Raw genomic sequence first — 19972 nt, forward strand, 5'->3', positions numbered from 1 at the left:
TCGATTGAATTCAAGGTTAATAATGTTGTATTTGAACATCATTGCATGTCGCGTTTCTCAGTTATTGAAGCATTAAGTCAGCGTGTGCATGTGAAATCCATTTTTGGAGTAGTTTTACAGGAAACCTCGGAATTATGAACATCAATATTGCTGGGATGTACATGTTTTTACTGGAATCCCTTAATCAAGGTAATTTTGGGGAAAATAAATTAATCTAATCTTCTCTGTTGCTTTGTGCAAAATATAATCATTAATGACCAATAATGGCATTATTCTGAAATCATACCACATAACTGATTCCAACTGAATATATTTATCACTGTACTGTAGATTTATACATGACAGAAACTTTAAAACATATTTATGATAAACGATCTGCGGCTAACAAGACTTTTGGGTTGTGTGATTGCTAGGTCATCTGATCAAGGTGATCTGACTGGTTGCTAAGATGAGCTGACAGGTTGCTAGGTGGTTTCTAGGGTGTCATTTCATAGGCTGGTCATTGCTAAGTGTTCTTTCTGGTTGCTAGGTGTTTATTCTGGCTAGGTTGCTAGGGTGTTCTGACCGTTGCTGGGTGGTTTGTTGTTATTGTGTTCTTCCTGGTTGCTAGGTGTTTATTAGGGTGTTCCTAGTGGTTGCTAGGGTATTCTAGCTAGGTGGTTGTTAGGGTGTTCTTCCTGGTTGCTAGGTGTTTATTAGGGTGTTCTGGGTGGTTGCTAGGTATTTACTACATTATTCTGGGTGGTTTCTAGGTGGTTGCTAGTGTGTTCTGGCTAGGTGGTTGCTAAGGTGAGCTAATAGGTTGCTGGGTGGTTGCCAGGGTGTTCTGGTTATTCCTAGGTGTTTTTTGGTAGGGTGTTCTTTCTGGTTGCTAGGTGTTTCTTAGGGTGCTCTGGGTGGTTGCTAGTGTGTTCTGGCTAGGTGGTTGCTAAGGTGAGCTAATAGGTTGCTGGGTGGTTGCCAGGGTGTTCTGGTTATTCCTAGGTGTTTTTTGGTAGGGTGTTCTTTCTGGTTGCTAGGTGTTTCTTAGGGTGCTCTGGGTGGTTGCTAGTGTGTTCTGGCTAGGTGGTTGCTAAGGTGAGCTAACAGGTTGCTAGGTGTTTGCTTGGGTGTTCTGGTCATTGCCGGGTGTTGTTTTTTTTTGGTAAGGTGTCCTTTCTTGTTGCTAGGTGTTTATTAGGGTGTTCTGAGTGGTTGCTAGGTAGTTACTAAGGTGTTCCTTGTGGTTTCTAGGTGGTTGTTAGGGTGTTCTGATGGTTGCTAGGTGTTTTGTGTTAGGGTGGTTGCTAGGTGTTTATTAGGGCGTTCTGAGTGGTTGCTACATAGTTACTAGGGTGTTCCTAGTGGTTTGTAGGTGATTGCTAGGTATTCTGTCCAGGTGGTTTCTACTGTGTTGTGACCCTAGGGTGTTCTTGCTGGTTGCTATGTGTTTTTAGGCTGGTCTGGGTGGTTTCTAGGTGATTACTAGGGTGTTCTGGATGGTTGCTAGGTGGCTGCAAGTCTGGCTAGGTGGTTGTTAGGGTGTTCTTGTTGGTTGTTAGGTGTTCTTTAGGGTGTTCTGGGTGGTGCTAAGTTGTTCTAGTGGTTGTTAGTTGGGTTTTGGTAGGGTGTTTTTTTGTTGCTAGGTAGTTACTAGGGTGTTTTGGGTGGCTGCTAGGGTGTTCTGGATAGGTGACTGCTGAAGTGTTCTTGTGGTTGCTGGGTGACTTTTGGTAGGGTTGTTTATTGTTGCTAGGTGCTTATTAGGGTGCTCTGAGAGGTTGCTAGGGTGTTTTGGTCGGTTGCTAGGTGGTTGCTCAGTGGTTACTAGGATGTTCTGGGTACCTCATAATTATTAAATGTCAATATTGCTGGGATGTATGTATTACTGGAACTGAGGTCATTTTTAGGGAATTAATCATTATTTTGAAATCATACACCATGATTGAATATATTTATTACTTTGAGATGTATTTAGAATAGATGATCTGTGGCTAACAAGACTTTTTGGTTGCTTAAGATGAATAGATTCTCAGCTGTAGAAGTTGCTATCAAACGTTGACGGCTGTGAAAGTTAGTGTAACTCACGCCGACATTGATGTGCAATAGTGTGTGTGTTTTTCATCTTCAGCTGCACTATGTCTACTCATCCATTCAAACTGCACTAAATAGTGCCCGAGGCGGATCTCTGGTCGTCTCCTCCCACACACAGCGCTCCAGGCAGCGGCAGGCCAAACCGGGCCGAACGCACACCTATACATCACACTCTTACAGGACACTCCAAACCACCAGAGGCCAGAGTCTGAACGTCTATCTTCAGAAGAGCTTCAAGGTGAAGTTTGAAGCCTCTCCCAGTGATTTAATGTGAGATTTTCCTCAGCTAATATCTGCTGAAGCTGTCTAGTCAAGTAAATGTTTGTACTGAGAGCATAAACCTGCGCTTTAGTGCAAAACACTGAAATAATTAGCGTTTTTCTCTTGATATTTAGCACTTTGGTTCGTTCTTCTTGTTGTCCTGCCGCCACACCCTCATCCCCAGAAAATCAATCAGCGAGTTTCAAGAAAGTGCTTGTCATATGTCCATCCTGAACTGAGGGGCTTCTGAATAATTCACTTTAACTCGTGAATCTCCAGCCTGGGCCGAAGTGCATTGACACATCCTGATCCAGACTGAAACGCCACAGGCACCATGATGCTAGAGCATTCTAACTGGTTGCTAGGGTGTTCTGGTGATTGCTAAGTGTTTTTTTTTTTTTGTTTTGTTTTTTTTAGTAGGGTGTTCCAGCTGGTTATTAGGTGGTCGTCGTAGTTGGTAGGATTTTATGAGTGGTTGCTACGGTGTTCTGGGTAGCTGCTAGAGTGTTCTGGTAGTTGCTACGTGTTTTTTGGTAGGGTGCTCTGGCTGGTTACTAGGTGTTTTTAGGGTGATCTATGTGGTTGCTAGGTAGCTACTAAAGTGTTTTAGGTAGTTGCTAGAATGCTCTGGCTGGATGCTAGGGTGTTACTAGGGTATCCTGGGTTGTTGCTATGGTGTTCTGGCTAGGTTGTTTCTAGGTGTTTTTTTAGTAGGGTGTTCAAGCTGGTTACTAGGTGCTATTAGGGTATTCTATGTGATTGCTAGGTAGTTACAAGTGTGTTCTAGGTGGTTGCTAGAATGCTGTGGCTGGATGCTAGGGTGTTACTAGGGTGTCCAGGGTAGTTGCTACAGCGTTCTGGTTAGGTGCTTGCTAGGGTGTTCTGGTGGTTGCTAAATCTTGTTTTTTGTTAGGGTATTCTGGCTGGTTATTATGTGGTTGTCAACATGTCCTGCATAGTTGGTAGGTGGTAAATAGAGTGTTCTGGATGTTCGCTAGGTGGTTGCTAGGGTGTTCTGGTGATTGCGAAGTGGTTATTTTTTGGTAGAGTGTTCTTGCTGGTTGTTAGGTGGTTGTCGGCATGGTCTACATGGTAGATTAGGATTAGGTTTATGGTTAGGGTTTCTAGGGTGTTATGGGTGGTTGCTACAGTGCTCTGGGTAGCTGCTAGGGTCTTCTGGTGGTTGCTAGGTGTTTTTTTGGTAGGGTGTTCTGGCTGGTTACTATGTGTTTTGTAGGGTATTCTATGGGGTTGCTAGGTAGTTACTAGGGTGTTCTAGGTGATTGCTAGAATGCTCTGGCTGGATGCTAGGGTGTTACTAGGGTGTCCTGGGTGGTTGCTATGGGGTTCTGGCTAGGTGGTTGCTAGGGTGTTCTGGCTAAGTGGTTTTTGTTGCTAGGTGGTTGCTTGGGTTTCCTGGGTGGTTACTACGATGTTCTGGCTATGTGGTTACTAGTGTGTTTTGGCTAGGTGGTTGCTAGGTGCATTTTGCTGCTAGGTGGTTGCTAGATTGTTCTGGTGGTTGTTAGGTCGTTTTTTTTTTGGCAGGGTGTTCTGGCTGGTTGCTAGGGTGTTACTAGGGTGTCCTGGGTGGTTGCTACAATGTTCTGGCTAGGTGGTTGCTAGGTGGTTTTTGTTGCTAGGTGGGTTTTTTTTGGTAGGATGTTCTGGCTGGTTGCTAGCGTGTTACTAGGGTGTACTGGGTGGTTGCTATGGTGTTCTGGCTAGGTGGTTTTGGTAGGGTGTTTTTTTTTGTAGTTGCTAGGTGTTTATTAAGATGTTCTAGGTGGTTGCTATGTGTTTTTGGTAGGGTGTTCTTGCTGGTTGCTAGGTAGTTACTAGGATGTCCTGAGTGGATGCTTGGGTGTTTTGGCTGGTTGCTAGGTAGTTAGTAGGGTGTTCTGCTCGGTGGTTACTAGGGTCATCATGGGTGGTGGCTAGGTGGTTCCTGGGCTGTTCTGGGTGGTTTCTAAGGTGTTCTAGCAAGGTGGTTGCTAGGGTGTTCTGGCTAGTTGCTTTTTTTTATACTGTCTGAAGTAAAATGAGTCACTGATCCTTCTTTCAATGTTATATTGCTTTCTAAAAGCATACTTAACTAGCTGAATTGAAATATTATTCATGCCTATAGCACAAACATTTAGAGCTTTTTCAAATATTCAGAGTTAGAGATGTTTTAAAAAGTGTTCTGTTTTAAACTTGAATGCACATCGCAGTTTAGTGCATTAATACAGAGTCCATTCACTCACATTGGCTTTATCAGATTTTAAAACTGCTTTAGTCCACTGTAAATGTTTCATTCAGTTGTTTGATATTAATATACTCGATTGTGCGCAGTTTCTTTCCCAAATGCAATGTGTGTAGCCCATTAGAATGTGCAGCGGTCGGATCTCTCATTACAGTATACGAGGCCTCTGGGAGCCATGATGGAGGTAGATTGAAACTCACAGCGGGATCGTTCCATGTGCTGTTGTTTCCTCTTAAGGGGCGGCACAGCCCCTCTGTGAGCTCCTACAGCGCTTCAGTTTAAAGCTATGCTGCAAACATGCTGTTCTGAGGCAGGTGTTCACTGGCAAAGAATCAACTCAGTAGTGCTCATGGACCAGACTAGAGGACCATGGGAAAAGCAGCGCCTTCGACTGCGGTGACGTCAGATCGAGCGCGTCTCCATACGGGAACGCTCTGATCGGCAGCAATGTCAATACAGCTGGATGAAGCCAGTGTGTGTGTGGCCCTGAGCAGAGGACATCTGTGCCTGTCCCGTCCACATCCTCACACACACATATAGTGTTATAGTGTATCACAATGTTAAATACTCTGTGTTTTTAAGTTTGGTACATCTGTTCCAAAACACAGAGACCTGTCTACTGTCTGCATAGGCAGCTGGCTTGTATGGCATCATTCTGACTATCATGGAACCTTGTAAGTAGAACACACTACATCAGCAACAGCTCACTTCACATAAATAGCTGTCACAACGCAAATCACATTTGAGTCCAACAGAGTTTGACTTACTAAATTCAAACAATGCAATAAAATAACTAGAATTAATACACATAGCGTACACAAATATGGGGTTATTTTTAACATTTATTAATGCTTTTAGTATTAAAGAAATTAAAAAAAAAAATCATTTTCAAACATTATTTTATAAATTGATATAGTAAAAAATAATTGTATAATATTTACATATACTGTGTATATCATAAATACAAAATATTATCATATAATTCTATATTGTATATTATAAAACTATTTGTGTGTAGAGACAGAGAGAGAAAGAGTAAATGACTATTTATGATACATAGTGATACTAATTTCTAAATTAATTTGAATGAATTACTATACTGTATATTGAATCCTGAATGCATTCATCCATACTACTCGCAAAGCTGCTTTTTGCCAAATCAAGTTTTCTTAAAAGGAAGCATATGCTGTACTTATTGTTACAGCCTTTGTGTCGTGAGTGTTACATACGATGCTCTATAATGCTGTCTAGTTAGGAAGCTCACTAGGTTGCGTGTGCGTGTGTGTGAGGGCAAAGTGCTTTGCTCTGTCACTTGGCTGTGCTGCTAAACGATATGTCAGAAAATCAATTAATTACTTTTAAGCAGCAGTTAACGGCATCCACACAATACAGCCGCATGAATTATTAAAGAGAACGAAAGCTGAGTTATTTTCCCCTCTCTCTCCCTTAACTAACCTCCCATACAGTACAGAAAAGAAACGACAGAAGCAAAATAGAGAGATGCAGAGAGAACGATTGAAAAATCAGAAGCGGGAGGGCAAAAGAAGAAACAGATTGATACATTTGAATAATGTAGAACATTCTGATGTTGCTATGCTGTTGCTAAGGTGTTCGGAGTTTAGAAGAGCATTTAGAATGTTGCTATGTGGTTGCTAGAGAGATTTAACAAGGTTTGCGATAAAAGTAAGTGAACTCTGGATGACAACTAGTGAGTCAGTGTATTTTTTATTTTTCCAAAGGAATTTTAGGACAGGTTTAATACTTAACTGAAACCTCGTTTAATTCCAGAGCAATTAAAGAGCCACCTATGATCAATTTTTATCTTGGACAAAGCATGCATTTATACTCAATTATTATTTAATCTTTTATTGTTATATCACATTAATGACTAAATTTCGAGTGAATATCCAACCCCTTTTTGTTTGATTTTAAATGTGATATGCAGTATATTCAGCTCCTGATGCGTTTTCTCAGTAGTTTTGGCAGCATTGATTGTCGGGCCCCAGGAAGCGATTATTGATCCTGTGTGCCCAGCAGTGCTGGCCCCGGGGTGGCCCGTCTCCTGGGGCCCATAGGGGACAGACTGCCTGCGGGCAGTGGGGAAAACGACATCTAAATCAGTGCCGTCTCCCGTTAGTGTGCAGAATTTAAAGGCTAAGACTGTATAGATGTCTATTTTTCGAGAGTTTGCTAGACAGCCATGTGGTCTGTTGAAGTCGTTGTGTCTTTCCAGCTATGTGGTATCAGCGGTGACAGGGCCTGTCAAACACAGCCCAGTCCTGATGTTACGACCGACACGACTTACTGTGGCTTACCAACCTTTTCCTGCTACCCACCCAGACAGCCAAAGTCCTCCGAACCCTTTGAAACTCGATCTGTGGTCTGAATTGAGTCTCTGCCAGTGTGAGTTTGAAATCTCTGATGCCAGCTTTCATATGGAGACCAAAATAGACATAGGCACCAATCAGCAACCGCTACGGTCACTGACAGATCCACCATTCACTACATAGGCTGTATCCTAACAGTGAAGCACAACAGAACAAGCAACGTCAAGGTCATGGGTCATGCATTTGCATTTATGCACAAGTCATGGGTTTTATTCACAGGTGATGCATGAAGTGATAAAATGTACACCTTGAATGAAATGAAGGTTGCTTTGGATAAATGCATTTTACATTCACATTTATCCATTTGACAGACTTACGTTGCATTCAAAATATACATTTTATCAGTTCATGCATGACTTTGGCATTGTGCATAAATGCAAATGCATAAATATAAACAGAACTTTGTATGTGATTGATTTACTTATTTGAAAAGAGTTTATTATCAGATGATTATAATCTAATGACATGATACTCCATTAAGCATAAGATACATAACACAGCTATTGGATAAAATAGTCAATGTTTACTTAGACTGAATTATTTTTATAAACATTTTTTAAAAGTAGTATTTTTTGTTCACAAAGCCTGCATTTATTTGATTAGTAAAAAAAACTGTAATATTGTTCAGTTTAAAATTGCGGTTTTCTAGGTGAGAATATAGTAAAACGTAATTGATTTCTATGAAGTTTAAGCATCATTACTCCAGTCTTTAGTGTCACATGATCCTTCAAAAATCATTGTAATATGCTAATTTGGTGCTTAAGAAACATTTCTGATTATTATCAATGGTATTATCAAATATTTTTGTGGAAACTGTGATACATTTTATTTTTCATTATCAGTGTTGGAGGTAACACATTACAAGTAATGTAAGTTACGTAATCAGATTACTTTTTTCAAATAAACTAGTAAAGTAACACATTACTTTTTAATTTAAAAGAAAATATATGAGTTACTTTTTCAAATAAATAAATAAATAAATGTTTATTCCCAATTTATTAACCAGCGTATTTGCTGCTGACCTGCAATGATCCAGTTCAACCATAATAAGCAAAGATTATTCAAGATAAACCAACATTTGTTCTGTTTTTAATTGCTGAAGAGTGCTGAACTCTCTTCTTTTACGTTCTACTGTACAGACGTGAATTTACTTTTCCTTCAGCCTGAGGCTTTTGCTGCAAACAGGCTTTTACATTTGCCAAAAATAGAACTTTTTAAAACAAACAAGCAACCCCCAGCCCAGATTTAAAAAGTAACGCAAAAGTAACATAACACATTACTTTCCATAAAAAGTAACAGAATTAGTTACTTTTTTATGGAGTATTTTATCAGGATTCTTTGATGTATAGAATGTTCAAAATAACAGCATTGATTTGAAATTTTGTAACATTATGCGTGTCTTTACTGTTACTTTTGACCAACCTAATGCATCCTTGCTGAATAAAGTATTCATTTTTGTTTTATTTTTTAACTTTTGAGTTCTCTAGTTCTATATTAAACCATGTACTAGTGGTTTAAAGAACCCAGAAACCAAAACACTGATCTAAAGAACCTATAATGTAACATCAACAAATTTTCAATGCAAGAACATTCAAAAATGAAAGTCAAAAATGTATGAGTTTTTTGCCCTCATATACCTTAAAGTCTACAAGCTCTTCTTCGCACACTTCACCTGCTCTCTCATGCGTAATTTCACCATTTTCACTGCATCGAGATGGAGAAAGCCAGAGACCGGGGGAAATCAGTGGCTAAATGAAATTAGCAGGTTAGAAGTGCCCCGGGGCAGTGAGATGGGCTTGTCTCCTGAGGCCATGCTTACTGATGGGATATATTAGTCATGACTGCATGTCAACTTTTCCTCCGTCGCCTCTTCTCTTAATCTGTGTTTTGTGTAATATGGAGCAGGGCGGCGAGAGACGTGATGGTATAAATGCAGGGAGGTGAAGGAGGGAATCCGTATTTCGAATCCTGGATTGAATCAGAACAGCTCGAAATGAGTTCAGGCCCCTTCAAAGCGTCCGGACCGATCTCATGGGCCATGTACTTCATGAGGAAGGGCCGAAACAGCAACGCACTGTTTGGTAAAGACAAAACTAGTCTAGCTTGTTGTCCTTTCTGTGGTATTTGTCATACTTTCGTTCTCCATGAATCGCATCATCCATCGTTTTTTTTCTTTTCTGCTCTAGTTTCTCTTGTTTTATCTCTTTAGAATGTGAAAGAGGAACTGTTGAAATAGGGAACAACAACTTCATGTACCTTCATTATGTGTGTGTGCACCATCAAGCCTTTGTTTTTCAAGATAATTTTAAGTTCTCTCATTTGGTTAATGCTTATTATTACTGTTAACCAAATACGAGTAACAATATAGTGACATTAACAATGACAGTCTGATGTAAATCACCTGAAATATCATGTTTAGCACGTAACATTTTGCGGCTTCACAGCAGCTGCCTTGTGGAATTTATTTTTTAATTTTAATAACTGTATTAAGTTTAGAGGAAATATTTGCGAGGGAAGAAACTAGTTGTGTCAAACTAATTGTGTAGAATTATATTTTATTCAGCATGTGCTTCCTCCATGGCTCGACCGAACATGATCAGATATTTGTAACCCTGCAACGCTTGTCAATATATTTTATAGCCGACTACAAGCGCTATTGATTGCTCAACTTTCAGAGATCAGATTACTCTAAATCAGTAAAACACAAGACCGAGATCCTGCACATCCAAGACCTGCGGTGCCTTCGTGCTAGAAAATCATTTATGATTGGCGTGCATGTTATATTATTTTCCCTGGAATTGATCTTTCCTTTCAGATTCAGCCGTTATCTCAGCTTTATTTGGTTGCTTTGACTATACAGAGCCAAAATTATATATATATAATTTTTATATCATAATACATAGCCTAAATAATTCTTATTTGTAACGTTATTTAGAATATTATATGCTTAAATCACTATTTTAATTATTTAAATAAACAATTAGTAGCAATTCTTTAGCACAATATGTTTTTTTTTACCAAGTAGGTTTTAAAAATGTGCATCACGGCTACAGACAATTATTTCTAGATTGAAAATGACAATGAATATTTTTAGAAATGCATCTTGTTGTTCACTAGAAATCAATCTACGAAGATCTGCTTTGACATTTAAACTCAGACAAGAAGCTGCTTCATTTTCATATGAACTGAAATGCATTATATTTGTTTACAATAAGATACATTTCTGACCTAAAATAAAAAGACTGACTCAAGTATACTTTGTGTAATAAACAGGATGGCTTGTACAGAGGCCGTGTTTTCATTAGTGTGACTGATATCAGGATTTGCATTTTGTTTTGTGTCTTTCACGTTCAGTAAAGACAACAAGGAAGACGAGACGTGAATAACACGCATCTCATAAAGCAGCGCTTTACATTTTAACAAATGAATCAGGCCCTGTAACCGGAAGAGAACAAGATCTTTTAGTTCTCTGTGTTATTGTTATAAATGAGTTGGCACTGTTTGACTATGACTAATGCAACTTTATCTTGGGAATTTGCAACATTTGCAGCTTTACAGACAAATCAGTCTCAGACATGGTTAAATAATTCAGATTTTTATTATAACTTTTGAAGAGTCTATCAGATGTTGCACTTTTATTTAAATTGAACATGGCAAATTTGTACTAAAAATGATGGATGTAAGAGTTGTGGGTTTGGCCTTAAATATGATTTGACTGCAGTACTTACATGTAGTGTAATTAGCCAGACTTGTTCTGTGTGTAGTTTATTCTGAATATGAACTATTTTTAACTGAAAGAACAGTTTTTTATTTTTTTATTTTTTTGGAAAGTACCAAGCTGTTATTATTTCTAATTAATTTCTTTAAAGAATTGGCCATCTTTTGTGAAGGCGTGAGCTTTCAGATTAATTCACATTCTGTTCATTTTACTGAAAGATGACGAAACATTTCTGTGTTGCTTGCCATTTCCACTTCATGCATTCAGTCTGAGAAACTAACAGACTCCATATGGTGCACGTAGATCGTCTGCTGCCCCCTTTTGGCTGCAAAACGCAGATTAGATAATTACAGAGTCGCTTTCCATCAGGCTCTCATTCTTTTTTTTTTTTTTTTTACATATCTTTTTTTCTGTCTTTCTTTTTAGAAGAAATGACTCTAGATTTTCCGACTATTTTGACTGGAATTCATATTTCTTTCTTTGTTGTTTAATTTTTTGGACTGTTTTTTGGAATTAATTTGTGTCAGCAAATTCTGGATTTTTTGATGTTCCTGTAATGAAATTTTTATTTGCGTGATTTATTAGCATCACATATCTATTATAAGTGTTTCCTGGCGAGCTGAACGGTGTTTTGGAATTTTCCTTTTTGTTCTGCTGATATCATGTTCCTTCTGATAAAAATACAAAACAACATCTGCTGGTACAAAACAAACAAACGTTTTTTTTACGCGTTCCTTATACTTAAATGTTTATATGATTTCTGGAAGTAGTAGATTAGATTATAATCTAATTAAACAAGCTGTTTTTGTTTTAGTTTACCCTGGATTTGAGCAGCCATTTGATAAGTAACTTAAATCCAAACATTTCAGCAGTGAATCATTTCATTGCCCGTCGAACCACGCGCAAGGAATTCCATTGACTGCTCAGATCCATTTTTCCCCCCGGTTCGGACGGTCTTCTGATTGGTCGAGGCCGTCGAGGTCTGTCATCGCTGACCAATGAGAGCGTTCTGGGGGAAGGATTATGCAAATAAGCTCTCCTGGCCGGCGTTCCTGCGCTGCCCATTGCCAGTAAAAGCGCGTCGCTGCCGGGAGATTCATTCACAACGCATCATCCTTTCCCAGTGCAAACGCGTCCTGGATTCGGGAAGAGTACTTTCTCTTTATACAGCTTTATGCAGCGTTCTAGAATTGAGTGAACGCACGTTTTTAGACAGCTACAGACTGAAAGCGAAAGCGTTGGCGTCAGGTGCGAGGTCTGCAAGGTGCGCAACTTTACGCACACTTTCCAAAGGATACGCGAGCGTAAGATCATCCTCTCTTGATGACTTCTGCTGAAACAGGAACAACGTGTACATAAACTGACTAGAGCTCGGTTCAGACTGAACGGCAGGGTTTCCACCTCACCAAACGGATAGTAAGACGCGCGAACTTTCCACCCTTAAGCGTCCGAATCAGCTGCTCGTCTGGAGCCCTGGATCCCGATCCTGACTGAGAGGGTGTTCAAAAGATACCAAATGGTTTTTCTTTGGGACGCCAAATACGGTAAGAGCGTTTCTCAGCTCTGCGTAACGGCGGTTTCACGAGTCTATTTTTACGCGTCATGTTTCATGATGTCTGAATGTTCATAGCTGTTAATAATCACTGAAACATTTAACCTCAAGCGAAGTCATGATGTTAATGTGGCATTGCCAGTCAAAAACACTGCAAATATTCTCTCTCTCAACTTCAGTTCACTTTGCTTTTATTGGCACGACTAAAACTGTAGTTATATTGCCAGAGCAGTGTAAAATAATGAAAATAACATAAGAATGCAAGAGGATTCAGCAAGCAGTATTTTTAAACAAAAGGCATTGCATAAAAAAGTTAACTAGCAAAATGAACAAAAACTAACAAGTATGAGTTATTATTAAAAAGGAAAGAGATTAAAAATAAGGCAAGTCTAGAAGTGCTTTAATAATGTATATATTATTTTACATTTTTAATAATGATCTTTTTAAATTCCTGAATTGTCATTTTGATATTTATAGTCGGAGTTTAAGTAGTATTAACTGTCCCAAAGACAGAAGTAAAAATGACAACTGAATCAAAGTCAGTGTGGTGTAACCAAAATGATGGAAAATGATGTTAAATTAGAATAAATAAATAACAGAGATGACCTCCATAGATCCTTTTTAGTATTCCATTTTGACCTCTTTATATTCATAATCAGGACTGATCTTGGTATTACATATGTAAAATATTTTTAATGCCATACAACAAGTATTATATTAGACTATAATAATGAAAATGACTTTCATTAAATTAGAAAATGTGTAGAAAATGTATGAAACCAACTTAAAAACAAATAAAGTGTTTTTAAGAGCTTCACAGATGTGTTCGTAGAACAAAAGAGGAAATCATTTAAAAATCCACATCCAGCCTTTGCGTTGTCATTGTTTTCAATGTCTGGACCATGTGTATGGCTTCTTGAATTTGTGCTGTTTTGTGCATTCTGTCTGCAAATCTCTGTTTTCTACACCTCTCTCACTCACCCCAAACGCCCGTCATCAAACTCCAGTTTTAGCCTGCATGTAGCGGCTGTGTCTGTGTTTATATTGGGCGGTGGGTTTGGAGAGAGCGCAGTGGCTTGCTGTGCGCAGTGCTGTAACGTGTGTAACCGCACTCATGTGGCATCGATTGTGGTTGGCCGAATAACCACGGGCCGCTGCGCTGTCTGCCGGTTTTAATGCTTTCATACGCCTGCGAGGCACTGCTGCTCCTGCACGGGCTCCGGCATAGAAGTCAACCGGAGTAACGGCACCAGAAATTGCTTGGAGAAAGTGTTTTTAAAAATGTAGTGCTTTATAGGCCTGACAAAAACTAAAAACACAGCGTACACTAAGCATAGCTGGAGAAAATGAGATATTGTGCAGTGAAACAAAGTAGCAATGGAGTGACAGGATGTAAATAAGGGAAGCTGTGCATTGTGGTGATTTTACTATGTTTAATTAGTGCTTTTAGCACAATGCAGAGTCAAATCACTGTAATACAAGGCCAAAAGTGTATTGTTGCTTTTATACAAGATACACATGCTTAATAAACAATCAATTTCTAGAAATGATTGGTATATTAATGTAATGTTGAGAAATGCAACATCTCATATTTACGTTTTGCAAAAGTGATATATTGTAAAATGTGTTAGGCTTTTCTTATCATGGCTGTGCATTACAGTGATTTTACTATGGTTAAGTAGTGTTTTTGTGGCCAAACTCAAAGTATAATTACTGTAATACAAGGCCAAAAGCGTCTTGCTGCTTTTAAGATACCAGTGTTTAATAAATAATGCATTATAAAGTAAACATTTTTAATGCTTTCTTGCACTTTTCTTATTGTGACCATGCATTATGGTGATTTTATAGCCCAAGTATTTTTTTTTAACCCAACTCAATGTAAAATCACTGTAATGCAAACAGAAAGTGTCTTATTGGTTGTATTTAAGATACCAACGCTAATAAATAATTAGTAATTTTACTAGAAATAATTATTTTGCATAGTAATACAGTGTCAAGGAATGCAACAGCTTGGTGCATTGATATAGATGTATGGTCACAGGTGTGCATGTTGTCAATAACATCAGTCGTTGCTCATTTAATCTCACTTTAGACCTGTAGCATAAAAAAATCAAACACATTTTTTGAAACATCTCTTCACTTTTTGTAAAAGTGATATATTGTAAACCTTTTACATTGAGTTGAGTAAAAGTCCTAATGCATGTTTGTGTTTTAGAACCTGCGCCTGGGCGACGCTTCACGCCTCCCTCGACCACCCTGAGCTCGGGGAAGATGAATGAGGGGTTGCCCCTGGGGGCTCAGGAGAGCAGCGGCGCCGCCCTGGTGGGCAAACTGCGTATGGCTGACCGGAGCATGGTGGAGGTGCTTTCCGACCACCCAGGAGAGCTGGTGCGCACCGACAGCCCCAACTTCCTCTGCTCTGTCCTGCCAACACACTGGCGCTGCAACAAGACGCTGCCCATCGCCTTCAAGGTACCTGACCTTATGCTTTAATAATATTGTGCGATATGAAAAAGCATGCATTCAGTTTTGAGGACGTTTTAAAATCTTACAATCTCACATTGGTCTTTTTTTAATGCACATCCTTAATTAAACTAATGATTTGGCGGGAAGCGTCAGTAATTGTTGTTAATCTCCTGTCGTCATGGGTGACTGCAACGCCTTTCATCATCATCATCATCATCTTCCGCATTTGGCAAATGACGGTAAAAATGTGAACCACCCAGTCTTGCCAAAACCAGAGCGTAGTGCTGTGAGGCATGTGTGCGCTCTGAAACAAAGAGCTGAAGAATGCGCTGACATTTACAGTTAATATGCAAATAACCTGCTCATTTAGTTTAGATGTGGAGATATTGCGCAAGTGGACTTGACGCAGGACAGTACAGAGGATTTGAATGTTGTTTGGCTTTCTTTTTCACTCTCTGCCCAGTGTTTCTGCTTAGTAATAAAAAGTCATTTTGATCTTTTGTTAAGTATAACAATAAATACACACTAGTGTTCAAAAGTTTGGGGTCAGTAAGACACATATATGTTTTTATTCAGCAAAGATGCATTAAACTGATCTAAAGTGACAGTAAAGACATTTATAATGTTATTAAAGATTTATATTTCAAATAAATGCCATTTCAAATAAAATTTGAAATTTCAAATATAGTCGTATTGAAAACCTTTGTATGTTTGGTCAAATAAATGCAGACTTGGTAAGCATAAAAAGACTTTAAAAAACATTTAAAGAATTTCAAATAAATGTGACCTTGGACCACAAAACCTGTCGTAAGTGTACATTTTTCCAAATTGAGATCTATACATCATCAAGTTGAGTAAATAAGCTTTCCATTGATGTATGGTTTGTATGGTTTTGGCCGAGATACAACTTTTTGAAATCTGAGGGTAAGAGGAATCAAAACACTGAGAAAATCGCCTTTAAAGTTTTTCAAATGAAGTTCTTAGCAATGCATATTACTCATCAAAATTCAAGCATTGATATATTCACAGTAGAAAATTTACAAAATATCTTAATGGAACTTTATTCTTTATTCACTAATTGACAGGTGGTTGCCCTCGGTGACATCCCTGATGGCACGCTGGTCACAGTGATGGCCGGCAACGATGAGAATTACTCAGCCGAACTCCGCAATGCTACAGCTGCCATCAAGAACCAAGTGGCCCGTTTTAACGACCTGCGTTTCGTCGGCCGCAGCGGAAGAGGTAAAAATGCCTAAATATATAACACAATTAACTCCTCGCCTACACATACACGTGTTTGAAAAGGAAACAGTTGATGTAGACTCACCACTGAGGCGTGACAGGCGAGATATTTTAATGCTGGTGGCTGCGTGTGTACATGCTTGGTTAAATGTGTATGCGTTCCCATGTGTTTTCATATAGCGCTCACACACGTAAGCACAGACCGTTACCTGTCGCTTGCACTTCCTGTGGCACTTGGCCAGTGCAGTCAAATACTGCAGATTTTATCTATTTAAATCACAACCCTTTATGTACACTTGCTAGTCATCCATCCATTTGTTGTAGCAGAGCCATTGTGGCCTGTATTTTAAATGTGACTTGTGAGAAAATGCAGAGCAACTCCTATTTGTGAAGTATGAATCATCCAGTTTCCGTAATGACAGAGTAGATAGTCAACAGAACTATCTGGGCTTCTGGGAAAACAAGGGGTCCCACAGGGCTCTATTCAAGGCCCGATGTGATTTCGCTGATATAGCCCTCAACGCTAACACCACTGCTTTTAACCAACATGTTGGAGCCTGTGATAAATATACAGCACGAATGCATGCACACTCCTTTGTCCTGTTCTCTTTTGTCTGCGTCATCATTTGAACGCAGCATAATAGAGGCAACAAAGTCGATGTTTGCAGCAGGTGTGCCTGCGTGCTTTGAGCACAGAATGCATGCATTGAAAATGGAAACTGAGTTTGTGTACAAAGAAAAGCGTAAATGTTTAGCCAGGATTGTTAAACACAACATATTTGTCCATTTTTACTGCATGGAAGTCTTGCTTTTCAGTGCATTTCAGACATGCACATCCTCACAGACTGTTGTTTATCTGAGCAACGCGTGTGTTTGTGAGCGCCAAGAGCAGCTGCGCTCTGCTGCGATGGAAGTGATTAGGTTTAGTGCCGGAAAAGAGTGCGGGTCGAGAAAAAACTGCAAGAGCGTGTTAAGTAAGGGAGAAATGTAAACTATGCATATCTACACACACTCTTGCTACTCTGTATTATGCCGACGAATAGATAAGACAACAAAGACTGCGTCTGTGTGGCTTTTTGTCCATCCGTCTTTATTTTCGCAGCATCGTGAGTTATGTGATGTCTTCAGGCACATTTGTAAAGTTTCTTACTTTGTCAGTTTGCACACAAACACCAAACAGTGCTCTACAAAACAGACACATATAAACAAATTCTAAACAAATTCTCCCACATCACACACGCACACACACTATGCAGGGACGTCCCCTTGAGAAACGCTCTGCACTTCCTCCCGGTTTGGGCAGTGAGTCTCTCAGACAGAACGTCTCCCATCCAGACGCTAAACCACTGAACCACAGTCAGTGTGTGTGTGTGTGTGTGTGTGTTAGTGCAGAAGGTTTTGTAATGAGTGTGTTAGACAGGAACAGATGAGTCAGTGATTTGCATTTATATTTCTTGAGAATTCATATACAAAATAGTACTAAGGAATTGTTGCCATATTGGTATACCGGCTTGTTTACATGCCTTCACAATGTACTTCAAAAATGAGATGGTATGATCATGGTAAATGTTTAAAAAGCAGTCATGTGATGCTGACATGTGCTATGGTACTCAAAAGAACACCATGCTAATACCATGCCAAATACGTGGTATTATCATGGTACTCCAAGAAACTTCAAAGAATGGTACCATTTCCAAAAAACATGAGTATTTTTTTTTAAATGATTACTATGGTATTTAAATGTTGATGGTAAATGCCGTTGCATCATGGTACATGTTTTGTGTTGCCATGTTCACATGTACACTTGGTAATACCGTGTTTTTGGGCAAGTACCATGCTACATGAATTTTAGCAGCCTATAATTTGCTATATTTCATACTACAGCGGTATAAGTGCTATTTGACACATACCATGCATTCTTATATTCAGATTACACTGTTTTTACATTCAAAATACCATGGAGTTTTTTTGTAAACTGAACATTCTAAACGTTTATTTGTCAATGCAGATTATTTGTGCAGTGCTACAGCGTTTAAGTGTGTTTTCGTGGATGTAATGTGATGTTTGTGTTGTTTGTGCGTGAGATCATGGCAGACAGAAGTGGATCGGTGTTGTCACAGCGACTGAGCTCAGAATAGCACCTGGCATCGCACTCGAGCGCCGATCCTTGGCGCGGCCCGTGGTTGTGTGTGCGCCTCACATCTGTGCATATGTGTGTGGTCAAACCTCATAGTTTGTCAGATTTTGGGGAACAGCTTGGAGTTTTTCCCAGCTCTATTTTTCTGGCTGAGTAGCGACTTGCGCGTGTGCGTGTAACCGTACCTTGCTTTGGCTGGCGCGCTTAGGCCCGTTTAGCGCCCGTGTAACTCAAACCCGCCGTTGGCACGCAAGCGGACGCCTCCCTGGGGTCCATCTCATCGTCACTGCGATGAGTGACAGGTGAAGGCATCAGGAATTGTGGGTGCAGACCCCAGCTCCCATAATCCTCGTAGTCAAATCCGGTTTGTGTCGTTTGGCACATGTGCACGTCTCACCTCATAATAACAGTCAAAACATGAGAAACAGCTCTTTGTGAAACTAAAATCGTGCTTCTTGTGCATCTCATTATAATTTGAGTAAGCTTATTGACTCATAGCAAGAGCAGACTGAGTGAATTAACATAAACACTGACTTTTAGGGGAGTCAGTATTTTTAAAGCAATTTTATCTTCAAGACTGTTCATTTCACAAAATTCATAATTTGGCAACAGTGTCAGGTAAACGGCAACTATCCAGAAATTTCTTTAAAAACTCAAAACAAATGTGTTCGTCATATACTTATCACATGTACATGTTCTTTTTTTAAAAGAAAGTAATACTTGTAGTCAGCATAGAGTCCATTAAATTAATTAAAAGTGACAGTTATAATGTTACAAATGATTTCCAATTTAAATAAATGCTGTTCTTTTGGAACTTTCTATTCATCTGTGAATCCTGAAAAATACAATGTATCACAGTTTCCATAAAGATATTGGGCAGCACAACTGTTTTCAACACTGATAATAATCAGAAATGTTTCTTGAGCAACAAATCAGCATATTAGAATGATTTCTGAAGGATCATATGACACTGAAGACTGGAGTAATGATGCTGAAAATCCAGCTTTGATCACAGAAATAAATTGCATTTTAATATGTTCACCGAGAAAACACTTATTTTAAATTGTAATAATATTTCACAATTTTTACTTTTTTTTTTTTTTTTTTTATTTTATAAATGCAGCCTTGGTTAGCAGAAGAGACTCCTTTGAGTTGTAAAATAAAATATATTTCTGAAACTATAAATCTGAAACTTAATATCTTTTTTTAGGTTGATCTCATGTTCAGCTCACATTTCATCCCAAAATAAAAAAAAAAATATATATATATATTTATTATATATATATATATATATATTACATAAAAGAATATGAAATTGGTTTTTGTACAGTTAAGAGTTTTTGCATTTCAGCATTATTTTCATGAAAATTAAGCATGTTTTATGATGTTTAGTGATGTGTCCTGGTGTTTTTAACTTGCATTTTTATTGTGGTTCCATTACATTTCATTACTCAAATACAATGATTACAATAAAATTATTATAAACCAAAGTAGTGCTTAAACCCGGCTTAACAATAATGTGTATGCTTGGTTATTTTATTTTATTTATTTTATTTTTTTGGCTGATTTTGCATTAAGGTGTTGAGAATTTGGTTGTGAAATGTATTTAACTGTCAATTGCAAACAATCCTAAATGTCCTAAGAAAATTACTTTCGTATCTTTTTCTTTTGACTTTGGGGTGAAATGCAATCTTGGCTGATTTTATGACATTTACCTTTTTAGTTGTGTGTATTTGTAAACGCGTTGGTGTCTGTGCATGTGAAATCTGTCCGTCTTTGTGCCGTGGCTCCTCTCGAAATCTCACCGTATTATTTCTGACTCTGTCTCTCTCTCTTCGAGATCGTCCATGTGTCCTCTGTTTATTTGGGGACATGGTCACATGACGCGCTG

The 19972-nt window shown here is 38.8% G+C and overlaps 1 protein-coding gene across 5 annotated transcripts in view; it reads left to right on the forward strand.

Moving 5' to 3' along the window:
- runx1 (RUNX family transcription factor 1) overlaps positions 1-19972 on the forward strand; it is a 54444-nt gene that overhangs the window by 21139 nt on the left and 13333 nt on the right. For 3 of the 5 annotated variants that reach the window (XM_051119625.1, XM_051119617.1, XM_051119634.1), the window contains exons 6-7: positions 14452-14708; positions 15788-15944. In XM_051119625.1, coding sequence (XP_050975582.1) covers positions 14452-14708; positions 15788-15944 — 414 coding nt within the window. Of the gene's footprint in view, positions 1-11693; positions 12229-14451; positions 14709-15787; positions 15945-19972 lie in introns of those variants that run through there. The other 2 variants (XM_051119642.1, XM_051119650.1) reach the window with 2 other exon arrangements.

The sequence above is a fragment of the Labeo rohita genome, chromosome 1, assembly GCF_022985175.1.
Source record: "Labeo rohita strain BAU-BD-2019 chromosome 1, IGBB_LRoh.1.0, whole genome shotgun sequence".
NCBI lineage: Eukaryota > Metazoa > Chordata > Actinopteri > Cypriniformes > Cyprinidae > Labeo > Labeo rohita.